The following is a 12,846-nucleotide window of genomic DNA, read 5'->3' on the forward strand; positions in this document are numbered from 1 at the left end:
ACATGGAGCAGAGTGCTTCCAGCACACTGTTAACTGACCAAGGCTGCTTCGGTAGCACCTTCCAAATCCATAACATTGACCAATAAAATGACAAGGGCAGCAGATAAGTGGGAGCACCACCCCCTGCACGTTCCCCTCCAAGCTGCTGACCATCCTGACTTAATATATCACTGTTCTTCTGATACCACTGGGTTGAAATCCTGGCACTCCCTTCCTTTCTTCCTTTCTCCACTCCCTTTAACTCTCAAAGACTCACCACTGGCCTCCTCCAGAGCCAGAAGTTGCATGACACCAGGTTATGGTCCGAACAGGTTTATTTTAAACTGCTAACTTTTGGAGCTCTGCTCCTTAGTTAGGTGAAGTCACCTGATGAAGCAGTGCTCTGAAAGTTTCTGATTTCAAATAACCTGTTGGAACCATAAACTTGGTGCTGAGTGACTTGTGACTTTGTCCACCCAGTCCAACACTGGCACCTCCACCAGATCATGGCTATCTTCTCCACTGCAATTAGGGATGGATTGGCCTACATCCCATGAGTGAATAAACTATTGTTTGATCTGCAGTAAGTTCATTGACCTGAGTTAGGAAGCAGTATAGCTGCTAAAACTCACCACCCATTTATCAAAAATGGGGAAAAAGAACTTGCATTTATTTGGCATTTTTCATGACTGCCAGGCTTACTAAAGAGTTTTACACACAAGGGGAGGCACAGCTGAAGTGTAATCACTGTCATAATGTAGGAAGCAAGGCAACCAGTTTGTGCACAGCAAGCTCCCACATTCAGCAAGCTATTTGACCAGATAATCTTTGTGGTGGTGTTCTGTGGTATTATGTGTCTACTTGAGCAGAAGATGTGAAGCCTCAATTTAATATCTCACCTGGAAGTTGGTTCTTCTGTCAGTGCATCATTGAGGGAGTGCCACATCAGAATGTCAGCGTTGAAGTTCTGCACTCCTGCTTTGGATTGATGCTTGAACCTAGAACCTTTTGACTCAGAACTGGAAAAGGAGAGAAATAATTGGAATTATTGCTGCAAAATGTCATCAGGTGTTCTGCCAGGCAGGCCTTTATATACCAATCGGAAAATTGGTTTGTTGCAGATAGAGGTGAAGGCCCACCAGGGGGCAGTAATGGCTGTTTAATCAGAATATTGTCGTGGGAAGGCTTTTGTTTGGTTAATTCAGCTCCCCATGGCATGTCGGTGTGGAATGGTTAGTTGGCCTAAGTGATAATTGTCCCTGGAATTTAGCTGCTAACCAGTAATCAAAGCTTGTTTGTCCTTACAAATAATGCAATAACTGAAGTTGCATCTTAGTATATCTTTGTGCATTTCATACACCGAGTGTGGCTCTTCCCTTCTGTTTATAAATGGTGAACCCACATTTTTATACACAGTATCTCAAATCCATTTGTAACTTATCTGAAAGGACCAGGACTTCAGTTGGAATAGTGTGGGCAGTTTAGTGCTCCTTAGCTAAAGAAAGGTGTACTGGCATTGGAGATGGTCCAGAGAAAGCAGGTACAGAGAAATATAGAGGTGGAATAGGTTAGGCCTGTACTCATAGGAGTTTCAAAGAATGAGAAGTGAAATATACAAGATTCTTAAAGTGCTTAAAGAATAGGTGTGGGAATATTGCTTCCCCCTTGTGGGGCGGCCTAGGACCAAACACCTAATCTCAGAATAAAGAGTTGCACATTTAAAACTGATGAGGGATTTCTGTAACGGTAGTGAATCTGTGGGATGTTTTGGTTCATTGCAGAGGATTGCTGAGGCTGGTTTGTTAAGTATATTCAAGGCTGAAATCGACAGATTTCAAATCCTCAAGAATTAAGGGTTACAGGGAAAAGGCAGGAAAGTAAAGACGAGGATGATCAAATCAGCCGTGATCTCATTGAATGGTGGAGCAGACTCAATGGGTTGAATGGTCTGCTTCTGTGTCTTATGAACTTGAAAGATGAAAGTGTATTTGGAAGCAGAGCCGCAGGTGAGTATCCTGTTCACCAGTTGTTCCTGCTCTGGGTCATTTGCTTAGTTAGTCAAGACCAGTAACTCAATGAGACCTTTACACCAAGAAACATGAGGTTTACTCAGCCTTCAGATGAGCATAGTACAAATAGACTATTGCTGATTGGGGTGCCTTGGACTCATGCAGTATGTCTGTTAGATCCCAGGCTTTCCTCACATGGATGGCGACCGAATGGAAGTGAACCCCATGCTGTTAAATGAAGGAGGCATGGCTCAACAAAGCCTGAAGTACCAGGGCCAGCAGAGTATGGTGGTGGAACTTGGTGAGCGGCCTGCTGACTCTCAGCTCCAAAGGGAAAACAGCACTGCCTCGATGTTTGCGAGAACTGAGAATAGATCTTCCCTTATCCCAAAGACAGAGGTACCCATCCACCTTGTGAGCGCCACCAATCAGATTCTGAAACACACAGGCGTGCAGCAGAAAATTCCCACCAAACTTGCCACCTTGAAAGGGGGAAAGGAGAAGAGTGGGAAAGGAAAGGATCGACAGTCCTCTGTTTCAGGCACAGCCTCTTTCTCAACTCCACATGGCACAGGTAATGCTCAATGTCTCCTCTTTCTGCCTAGAGTCATACAGCACAGAAATGGACCCTTTGGTCCAACTAGTCCATGCTGACCAGGTTTCCCAAACTAAACAATTCCCATTTGGCTGTGTTTGGCCGATTATCCTTCTAAATCTTTCCTATTTGTGTACTTGTCCAAATGCTTTTTAAATGTTGTAACTGCCTGCATGTATCTCTTCCTCTGGTAGTTCATTTCATACATGCACCATTTCCTGTATGAAAAGTTGCCCCTTGGGTCCTTTTTTGAATCCCCCCTCCCCTAGATTTGAACTCCCCTACCCTAGGGAAAAGACCTTTTGCTATACACCTTATCAATGCCCCTCATGATTTTATAAGCCTCTATAACATCACCTCTCATGCTGTTATGCTCCAGGGAGAAAGTCCTGGCCTATCCAGCCTCTCCTTTTAACTCAAACCCTTCAGTTCCAGCAATGTTCTTGTAAATCTATTCCAGTTTAATGATCTTGCTAATCCAATTTGAATTGGTATTTTGTTTACCAGTTTTAGGAACAAAGTGTGGGCTCCTTGCTGGGGTTTAGTTCAAGTCTGGCTGTCACTCCCTGATACTTCACCCCTGTGGCAGTATGTACATTGTGGGAGCTCTGTTCTTTCTTTGCAAATCAACGCACATGCACTTTCAAACGGCGGCTGAAGAATGTTCACGGATTACAAATTGTCTATCAGAGCTATACCACCAGTCTCTCCTGCTTGAAGTCCAACCTTCTGTTATTCTAACCATCAGTAAAGCCCCTCATTCCTGTACCCTAATCATCCTTAAAATCCATCCCATTCCAAAGACAAAAGTCTCAAAAAAAACCTGTCATTGTGGGAGGGAACCTAACATTCCAAGAATCACCATCTGCTAGTGCTGCACCTTGCTCAGCAGAATACATTTCAAATTCTGCCTGCATTAATGATTTTGGAAAGAAGTTCCTTTACTCCAATTGGCAAATTATACAATTTCTAGTGTTCTGGCACGACCTGGTTTGTTCTGCACCGCTTGATATTTTATATAGTTGAGTGATGTTGTCCTGCAGTTACTACCCTTATAGTCTGAACTGTAGGACCTAGTCAGAATCATTGCGCCCCTGTCTCCCAACCAACTGCCCCATCCCCTGTCCAAATAAATGCAATCACTGTCTTTCACCCCATCCTGTCCTCAAATTAACATCTTCAAAACCCCCCACTCCCATAAAGGTCAATGCCATCTAATTAGCAAAGTTGCTATCATTCCCCAATACCAACCCCATTTCTCCAGCACCCACACCCTCCAATCCTGACACCATCTGCTTCTGTCCTAAAAGATCTACTTTGTATGTTGATGCCCCTTGAGCCAGTGACCCCTATAGAACGCAGTGCCATTGCCCCCTTCTCTGACTCTGACAGGAATCCCCTTCAGTCTTCCCCATCAAAGTGGATGCTGCCTCAGTTTTTAAAAAAAAACATTTTTTGCACTGACCACATGTTCAGCTTTTGACTTGCTTGGCATTTAGGTTAATTTTAAGTCTTTCATAGGGAACCTTGCCAGAAATCTGAAACAATATCATAGGGAGTGCTATCTTCTGCTTTAACCACAATATCCTCAGGGTGTCTAAGGTTTGTAAATCATTGAATAGAAATCAGGAGCAGGAGCCCTGGCCGATCCTTATCCTCCCTCGCCCAGAGCACTGTGAGCGATCACAGTGGCCCATTGTTGCCTTGATTGAGATCCAGTGCATCAAATCCCCTGTCGTCCTGTCCAGGCCAACATTATTACAGTGCAGGCAACATTTTATCAGGTTACTCCACTAACCTGTAATTATTTAAATATGGTGGGCGAGCAACCATCCACCAGCTGTGCTGTGGAAGGAAAGTTTGGGGCTAGGTACCCGCCCCCTCCTAAATGCTGTGACCTGCACTTGGTGAACCCCAGTGTGGCAGGGGATTGTAAAATCCCACCCATTGTGTTCTTGGATGGTCTGATTCAGTTCCAAACTGAACCTGTCCCTGATTATTTTTATCTATTCCTTCTGCCCCTTGTTCCTTTTTCTCCTTTATCCCTTGATTCCCTTAATCCCTGAATTAAATAAGTGCTCTCCTTTTTAGGGTCAAACAATCCAGTGAAGTTTCTCACCAAGGATGACGGGACACTGAGAGGCAGGCGATCATCGAGTCCAGTGATATCAAGCAGCCAAGGTTTCTCCCAGCAAGGTGAAGCTCCAAGTGTTCACACACTGTTCGCACTCAGCCAGATGAATATCTACGTGTAATTAGAGAGAGCAGCCTTTTGAGCATTCCCAGTCCATGTTGTTGTAACCCTAATGTCATATGCCTGCTCTGTTTTCAGATCTTTGATTCCTTCAACGATTTATCTAGCCAATTGTTAGGAACACAGACCACTTTAGTGTTCGCCACTTCTGAGCCCGTTCCTGCACAAACAAGTGGCCCAGTTTGGGGTTGATCCTCCATACAAGTCTGTCCTAATCCAATATACCCAGTGTTTCAACGTTCTTTTCCTCCTCTGTTTGGAGGCCTAGCTGACCTATTCTTAAAACTCTGTCCTGATCTTTCCTTCACTTATCAACTCTGGAAAATGTAGACCAAAGACTTATATTCCACCTTTTTTTAACAAAGAAAAGGCTTTTGAACCCCTCAGTCCTAAAGTTCCCACGTTTAATGTTGTACTCCCTTGCCACTGCTGCTCTATTACTGCCACTGCCCCAACTTTTCATGATTTTCAATAACACTATTAAAATAACTTGGTAGTCTCCTCTATCCCAACAAGAACAGCCCTGCTTTTTCCACGTCTTTCTTTGCAATTATGCATCTTTGACCAATTCCTTCACATGCACTACCCTCCATAATCTCCCTCACCACCATTCTTATAATCAGCACTTTGCCTTGAATCTTTTGTGATATTCCTCCATGCCTTACTTCAACTCTGATGTGAAGTTTACTTCAATATTTGGCCTCTCTCTCTCAGCTACAGACCATTGTACTTGGTATTGCTTGCATTGAAGTACAGTCACTATGCTGCTGTTTGCTCATTGTGTGTGTACAAGTAATGATATGCCTAAAGACCTCCATTGGACAATCCACGCTGCATCCTGTAGCCACTAACTAATCTCTGCTCTTTGCAGTTCCATCACCAACCCTTTAGAAAAGTCCTTGTTGTTTTGTTTGGGAGTTTGAAAGTCTCCTTGGGACCTGTCCCTCTTGACTCATCTTTGGTCACTACTTCTAAATTCTCTGCTTAGCCACTGCAAAGCAGTTTGAAAGAGTTGCTTTATAAATGTGATTTGATTTGATTTGATTTTAGACTCTTAAAATATTCAAGGTAGTCATAACGTTCAGAAACAGGCGTTCTGCTTTCCGCTGACCCAGCCTCGATTAAACCTGTTACTGTTCCCAATTAGGTGCAAAATGGTTGCCAAGTTTTCTCTTGCAACATCAACTATAGCCCAGAAATAGCTCATTGAAATGTTTCCAATTGCTACACACAATACATCAGTGTTCTGTAGTCTTTTAAAAGCAAAAATAATTTCCTCAGACACAGAGGCTATGTAAATGCTGTCATTGGACTGATAAACTGGTGTTTTATCACAGATCCATTTTGCATTTTTCTCTTATTTTCTTTGTCCTCTTGCCCCTGAATCTCATGTCTCGTATGGACACTAGACAGTTAACCTTGCTCAGCTCCTTCCTGAAGTGGATCGCTAGGATTCTGGGTCGGTTTGATTCAGCATGTTGCTGGTGTTGGGGCTGGCCTTTGGCCAATTTTATATTTTGGAGGAAAAAGAAATCACTTACTTCTTAAGATGTAGGTGTCACTGGTAAGAACACTAATCATTGCCTCTTCCTAATAATTATCCTTGAACTGAGTGGCTTACTGTGCTGTTTTAGAGAGCAGGTGTCACCCAAGTTGTGGCCTGGAGTCATGTGTAGGCCAGACCAGGTAAGCTTGGTAGATTTCTTTCCAAAATGACATTAATGAATCTTAATGGCTTTAATGACCAAAAAAAAAGATGCTTGGCATAATCACCACCACTGACTAGTTTTTCAGTTCCAGATTTATTCATTGAATTTTGAGTTCACATCCTCAGTATAAGCCGAGGGACCTGGATTACTAGTTCAGTGACACTACCACGATACTACCCTTTCCCCGCAAGGGACAGGTTGCGGGAAACACTCTGAGCTATTTACTTAACCAAAGCTTTCCTTTGCCGTCCTAGAATCCTCCGTCCCTGTGGATATTCAGCACGAGCCGCAGCAAGCGTTAAGCACATCATTGACAAGTGGAAATCCTCAGCCCCAGAGTGCACCAGTCGCGACAGTGACTCAACAGCCAGCACCACAGAGAGTGCAGGACGAATCTGGCACTGAGATCATTTTCTTCTGAAACAGACTGACAGCAGAAGAAAATCCAGACTTAGCAAGCCCAGAAAATCCCACAATAACAAATGGGGAGGGAGGGAGAGGGAGCTAGTTGGCACTGGTGATGGAAACAGGGACTGTTTGAAACATTGCCAGTAATCTCCCAGACAAGTGTACTTGAACTGTGCTTGAAACTGAGGGGGCCCAGTGTCTGACCAGAAGCTGATCATCTGGCACATCCTTACCAGCAACAACTTGTCTTTACCTCTGTTATTTCTGGGAGGGAGGGTCTCTTTTTTTTTTTAAAAGAAACCATTATGACTACGTTGCACATGTCTTTTGACCTGTTATCAGGAGATTCGGTCTGGAGGCTATTGCCACTCATGTTTGAAAGTGTGCGCAGTAATTCAAGGCGTTTTTGCCAGTGCGAGTCATGCTTGGACACTCAGCGAGATGTGGAGGGAGCTGTGGATGATGAATATCTGGTGTAGTAACTGTGGACTGCTCTCACTTCACTTCCCCTCCCCTCCCCCTAACCGAAATAGCCAATGCAATAGATGCAACTTTTCCAGCAGTAGAACTGCCGAACAGAAACCCCTTTACGTGTGTCAGGAATTGGGAACATCTTTAGGGCAGTGATGTTTGTTTTTAAATAATTCCGTGACTTTTTAAAAAAAAATGTTTTTAATTCATCCAATTGGGGAATGTGTTACACTGCAGTGATATGCAGTGCGTCTTGGCTGGAAAACAGTCTCCAGACTAAACTTATGTACTATCTCCTGAATTTTTGATGGATGATTAAGGTGCAAAGGGGGTTGAGGCAGAAGACAGCAAGAAGTTTGGATTTGGACAAAAACTTAACTGGGCATTTCAAAATGTTATCACAGTTCTATTAAAATCACTGGTCTTTTCTGTAATGATACACTCGCTTTTATTGGTTAATGGTATTTGTGGGGGCCGGGGAGTGCAGTTATATTGAGCAATTATTTCATAATATGACCTTTTGTAGCCTGAGCAAAGCTAGATGATGAGATTCTTCAAATTGGCCAGGTTTTTGCCATGGATCAAAGAGAATATTGTGGAGATTTATTTGGTGGTTTTATTCCAGTGTAGGGAGTGGAAAGGTTGACTCTATTCTGGATCACAATTCTATAGACTGATTTAGGTGGAGTATATTTTAAATTCTTATTTCATTATGTTGAAGCTTTGTCAAACCAACCAACAATGTCCAAACCCCAGAAATGATTGATTTTCTTTTTCTTTTATTATTGTTTGGATTTCTCTCACTTAGTTTTGAGGTTGCAATGTTGACATGAGTCACTCACTGGCTTTTGTGATAGAGATCAGAAGCTGTGACAGAAACAACAGGTCCTGTTCAGCCCTTGGGTGTGAAGGTTTTGACGTGAGATAATGGCTAAGTGTATCAGCAACAGGAAATGCTTTTGCCTTTATTGCTAGCGTCCAAAGCCAAAAGGTTTATGAAGCATCTGTGCATGGGAACATGAGGTGGTCACCATGGTGACTCTCCAGATCAGGCCCTGAACAAGTCATCAACAGTTGACTGTTTTCTACCAGGACAATGAGATTTGTAAAGTGAGCAGTAACTTCAGTTTGAGTTTGCAGCTTCTCGCTTGCCAAAATTATCCTTCGCCCCGAAGCAGGGAGTCTCTTTGTGACTGCCATAATGGAAAAGAAATCAAGGGGCAAAGTAAGAATGATTGGAGGTATTGCAGAAATGAAAAGCAAGCAGCACAGATAGTAAAAGCAATGGCTCAGGAACCCAAACCAATTCAAACCTCTTGTTCAGTTTTCATGTGCAGTGTTGTTATGTGGGAAGAGCATAGTTAAACATTTTTGGACAAAGGTCATTTAGCCGACTAAACTTTATCTTTCAGAACTGTGCGCATTCTGGGCTGTCTGTGTAGTTTACAGGTTCCATTTTGTTCTGTTGCTGGTCCTTCCTGTCCTGAAACCCTTCTCTCTTCCTATGGTTATGGTATCACTAGCACCTCAGTAAAGTAGCCATTCTCCATGTGAAGCCCAAATTGAATGTGGCAGGAGACTATCGTGCTATAGATCCTGTCTTCAGTCCTTGTACTGTCCAACAGAGGTCACTAGAGGAGGAAAACTTTCTTTAATCCTTTTAAAATTAAGGAACACCAAGGTAACTTTGTAATGCCCTCCTTTTCTAACTGGCTCGGTCTCCATACAAACCTGACAATTACATCTCACTTTCACTGAACAGTCTAGCTTATACAATAGGACCTCTTTAGCAGTAGTCTATTCAGCAGAGGATACAAAAGGGTTTTGTTTAATGGTGTCAAATGCAAATTAAAGGGCACAAACCAAATTTACTGAAGTTAACTTTTGTTTGTACATCTATTTATAATAGATGTACCTTGTACAAATGTACACCTTCCTTTTAACACAAGTAAAACAGCCTGTTACACTCACCCCAAGATATGGGGTGTGTATTAGGAACAATGCACTTTACCAGTTTATTCCTATGAGATTTAAGGGACTTTTGTTGGTTGCATTGACATTAACCAGTGAAGGACTATTGAAGTCAGCAAGCCAAGGCTATTTTAAGATTGTTTCCTCTGAGAAAATTATGCAAAAGGAAGTACTGAGTATTTCTCAAATCAGTGCTGAATTGTTGATTAAGGTTTGCAGGTGCTTTAGGAGGAAATAACTTCTACTTCCATATATTTAATGCAACAAACCAAACAAGTCAGCATTGATCCTGAAGGATCTAGGTTGCAACATAGTTGTTATCAGGACTGGTTCAAACCCTTGAGCTGGAGCTTCGGAGTGGGTGATGTAAACTACTAAATCTACATAAAAGTTCTTGTGCAGAATGTATGCTTGAGGTGTTCATACTGAGAGCAGGAAAGCACCTTCCAGTTTCTGCTAAAAGGAACGTGAAGGCGTTGAAATTTGCTGGCAAAGTGAGCCTGACGGAGTGATAGGATCCAATGGGTATATGTCAGATTTAATTTGATGTCTCCCTCCCCGCACCCCCACTCCCAGGTGTCTCCTCCTCTCTTTCCCACCCTACCCCTTGATCCCTCGATCTTAAAACTCAACTCGCATGGTCATATCAATGAGCTCAAACTTTTAATTTGGGGAGAGTCTGAGACCACATAACCGCTTATTCTCAAAATGGTTTGGGTTATTCCTGATCTGGTCTGATCTCAAAGTTATTGTAGACAGGTCAAACCACTTTTCAAGATATTGAGAAGAGAGTTAACCACTATAAATACCTTAAACTTTTCACTTTTGAGTGGGGTCTTCCGATTTGCACTGGAACATAATTTCTTTGTCCAATTTGTTTATAGCTGGTTATTCTGTACGAAACATGTAGTAGTTAACTTTTTTTAAGGTCATGGAGCACTTTAATGCACTCTGTCTAAATTGTTATATACTTGGTGACTGAGGATTAAGAAATGGAAATCATGAAAAAGGCACCTCAAACATTCCACTAATGGATGCAGTCATGTGACTATCGTCCGTTCACTGGAACACACCTCTGTATTAATGGATCTTTGCAATACTCATTATTACCTGCAAGGCTGAGGGTTCAGTCTTGTTTAGTATTTCATGTCTTGTCACTAGGGACTCGAGTCTCCATTCTAAGACACAAAAATCGGTGCCAATTGAACCTTGCAAAAGATTTAGTGACTATGCTGAGGGAAAGGATGTACTAGGTGGGTTGGGAGAGACAGTGGTGGGATGGATAGCATCTTGTAGCAGGAGTATGTAGGGAAAGGGAGTGAGATTGCAGATTGGGTTTCAATGAAATTTGTCTCTGTTCTGAAATCCTTTTGAGCACCCTTACTGTACATGCCAGGAGATCTTGGAGTGAATCACACTTAGGATTTTACTAACATCTAGATGCAGTGGTTAAGCTGGGAGACTGGTTTACTCACTGAGAAAGCACGCTATTTCCAGTTGATTGCCTCGATCACATTGCTCTGTCAGTACCTTATTTTCCAGGGAGAAGTTAAAGTAGGAATATTACACAGTCCTAATGAATTCAAACATGGCTTTCCTTGTAAACATAACAGTATTTTTTTTCTCTCTCTTTAAAAGAAATGTTGTAAATTTGTCTAAAGATAAATTGATTTGTTTTTATCAATTTTTTATCAATGTTCCCAGCTGCACATCTTTTAAATCAAAATCTGCTTTTGTGGCAGAAGATCTAATACTTTAGAGTTGCCAGCAAAAAATTCACTTGTCTCGGTCCTCAAACCTATGACCCCCATATTCAGAGCCACCCAGAGAAGATTCTATGTCCATGTCTTGCCTGGTCAGCTGTGCAATGTATAAGTTGCTTCAGAGGTCACTAGCTATGCTGGGGTGGGTGATGTGGTGGAAACTAGAGTTGTCACCCCTGACCACTGAGTGACTTCCATTGAAAACCAGAGGCAGCTTGGGGACTAATGCCCAGGCAACCTCCACTCTTTAATCTGCCTCTCAAGTATTGTTCCAGAATGTTACAGTGGAATCCTATCCTCCTAGGAGCCAGGGCAGGCAGTGAGGGGGAAAAACACAACCTTTCATATGTAAATGGCCGAGTAGAATCTGGGATATCTCCAAAAGGACCATGCAGAAAGTGAGAGACACCTTGATATCCCTGCAGTGCTTCAAATAGAGAAATATTTCCAGCCTTCCAAGCGAGCCAACCAGCAAACTGACAGTAACTGGTCAGCCCATCTGTACTGTGCTCTGTGTTAATGCTAAATCTGAGGATGGCAAAACAGTTGTGATATCAGAGTTGAGTCAGTGTGACTTTAAGCCCTCTGTGCTTCCTGATCACAATGTGCAAGACAGGGATTTTCCTGTTGTCTCTTGGTATCTGGAGCTAGGAGGCATGTGGAAGAAGGGCTCCTGCTGATATTGATCAGAAACGCCTGTTGCAAATGTGTGCTATTGAAGAATGCCCTTCAGTGACTGACCAGCCTGTTGGAGCAGTCTTGTCTTGAGCTTATGCATGAAGAAAGCTCACTTGGGAGAGACGTGACTAGGGTCGAGGTGGGTATCCAGCTGTGAGACCACACATTAGCGTCTTCAAAATGTTGAGAGAAAATTGACAGTGTGCGAGCTGTCTTTGTCATGTCCACAATGTTCCTCCTCATCCTGTGCAGCTGCCCCTACCACCACCGTTAATACAGTTAAAGACTCAGGTCCTGGACTGCTGTTTATAGTGTAAAATCATCAGATTCTGTTTAGACTACACCATTTAATGAAACGTTTAGGGGGGAGGGGTTGGGGGTTGAAGTATTATTGATTTTGATTAATCATGTTAGGCTGTATAGATTGTACATAGTTTCACATCTGTCCTGTCACTGACTGCCAGTAACTGTCGACAGGACCTTGTAGTTAATTTTGTTATATGTTGTAAAATTTAAATGGGGAAAGAAATTGATATTCTCAGAATTGTGCACCTCTAATGTCTTATAAAGAATTGTAAACAAGATTGTAGCATGTCGAACAATTTGTTTTTATGATGGATTATTATTCTTGGCAAAATTAAAGAGCTGCCTAGAATGGACCTGATACCAGCAATAAAGAAAAGTCCTTGTTTATATTCGCTGCTGGATGTGTGTAATCATTGTGATTGGGTTGGAGCGAACAGTGCCTGCTCATGGCTGTTTCATTAGTCAAACATTTTCGAGAATGTAAGAAATGGAACTAGGATGGCCATTCGGCCCTTCAATTCTGCTTTGTCATTCAGTAAGGTCATGGATGAACTCTCATCTGGACTCCTTTCCTTTTTGGTGACTGAATGTCCTTTCCTTTTTGGTGACTGAATCTCCTTTGAGAAGATTTGTAGCTCGGGTGCTCGTTGTGGTTCTGTTCGCCGAGCTGGGAATTTGTGTTGCAGACCTTTCGGCCCCTGTC

At 42.6% G+C, this 12,846-nt stretch overlaps 1 protein-coding gene across 7 annotated transcripts in view; it reads left to right on the forward strand.

Moving 5' to 3' along the window:
* The window catches only part of arhgef18b (rho/rac guanine nucleotide exchange factor (GEF) 18b), a 202,642-nt gene extending 190,108 nt beyond the window's left edge, over positions 1-12,534 (forward strand). For 6 of the 7 annotated variants that reach the window (XM_043721419.1, XM_043721416.1, XM_043721412.1 and 3 more), the window contains 3 exons: positions 2,166-2,562; positions 4,675-4,779; positions 6,801-12,534. In XM_043721419.1, coding sequence (XP_043577354.1) covers positions 2,166-2,562; positions 4,675-4,779; positions 6,801-6,967 — 669 coding nt within the window. In that variant the 3' untranslated portion in view covers positions 6,968-12,534. The remainder of the gene's footprint in view (positions 1-2,165; positions 2,563-4,674; positions 4,780-6,800) is intronic. The other variant, XM_043721417.1, reaches the window with a different exon arrangement.
* Positions 12,535-12,846: the final 312 nt, after the last annotated feature.

This window comes from Chiloscyllium plagiosum, chromosome 31 (assembly GCF_004010195.1).
Source record: "Chiloscyllium plagiosum isolate BGI_BamShark_2017 chromosome 31, ASM401019v2, whole genome shotgun sequence".
Taxonomy (NCBI): domain Eukaryota; kingdom Metazoa; phylum Chordata; class Chondrichthyes; order Orectolobiformes; family Hemiscylliidae; genus Chiloscyllium; species Chiloscyllium plagiosum.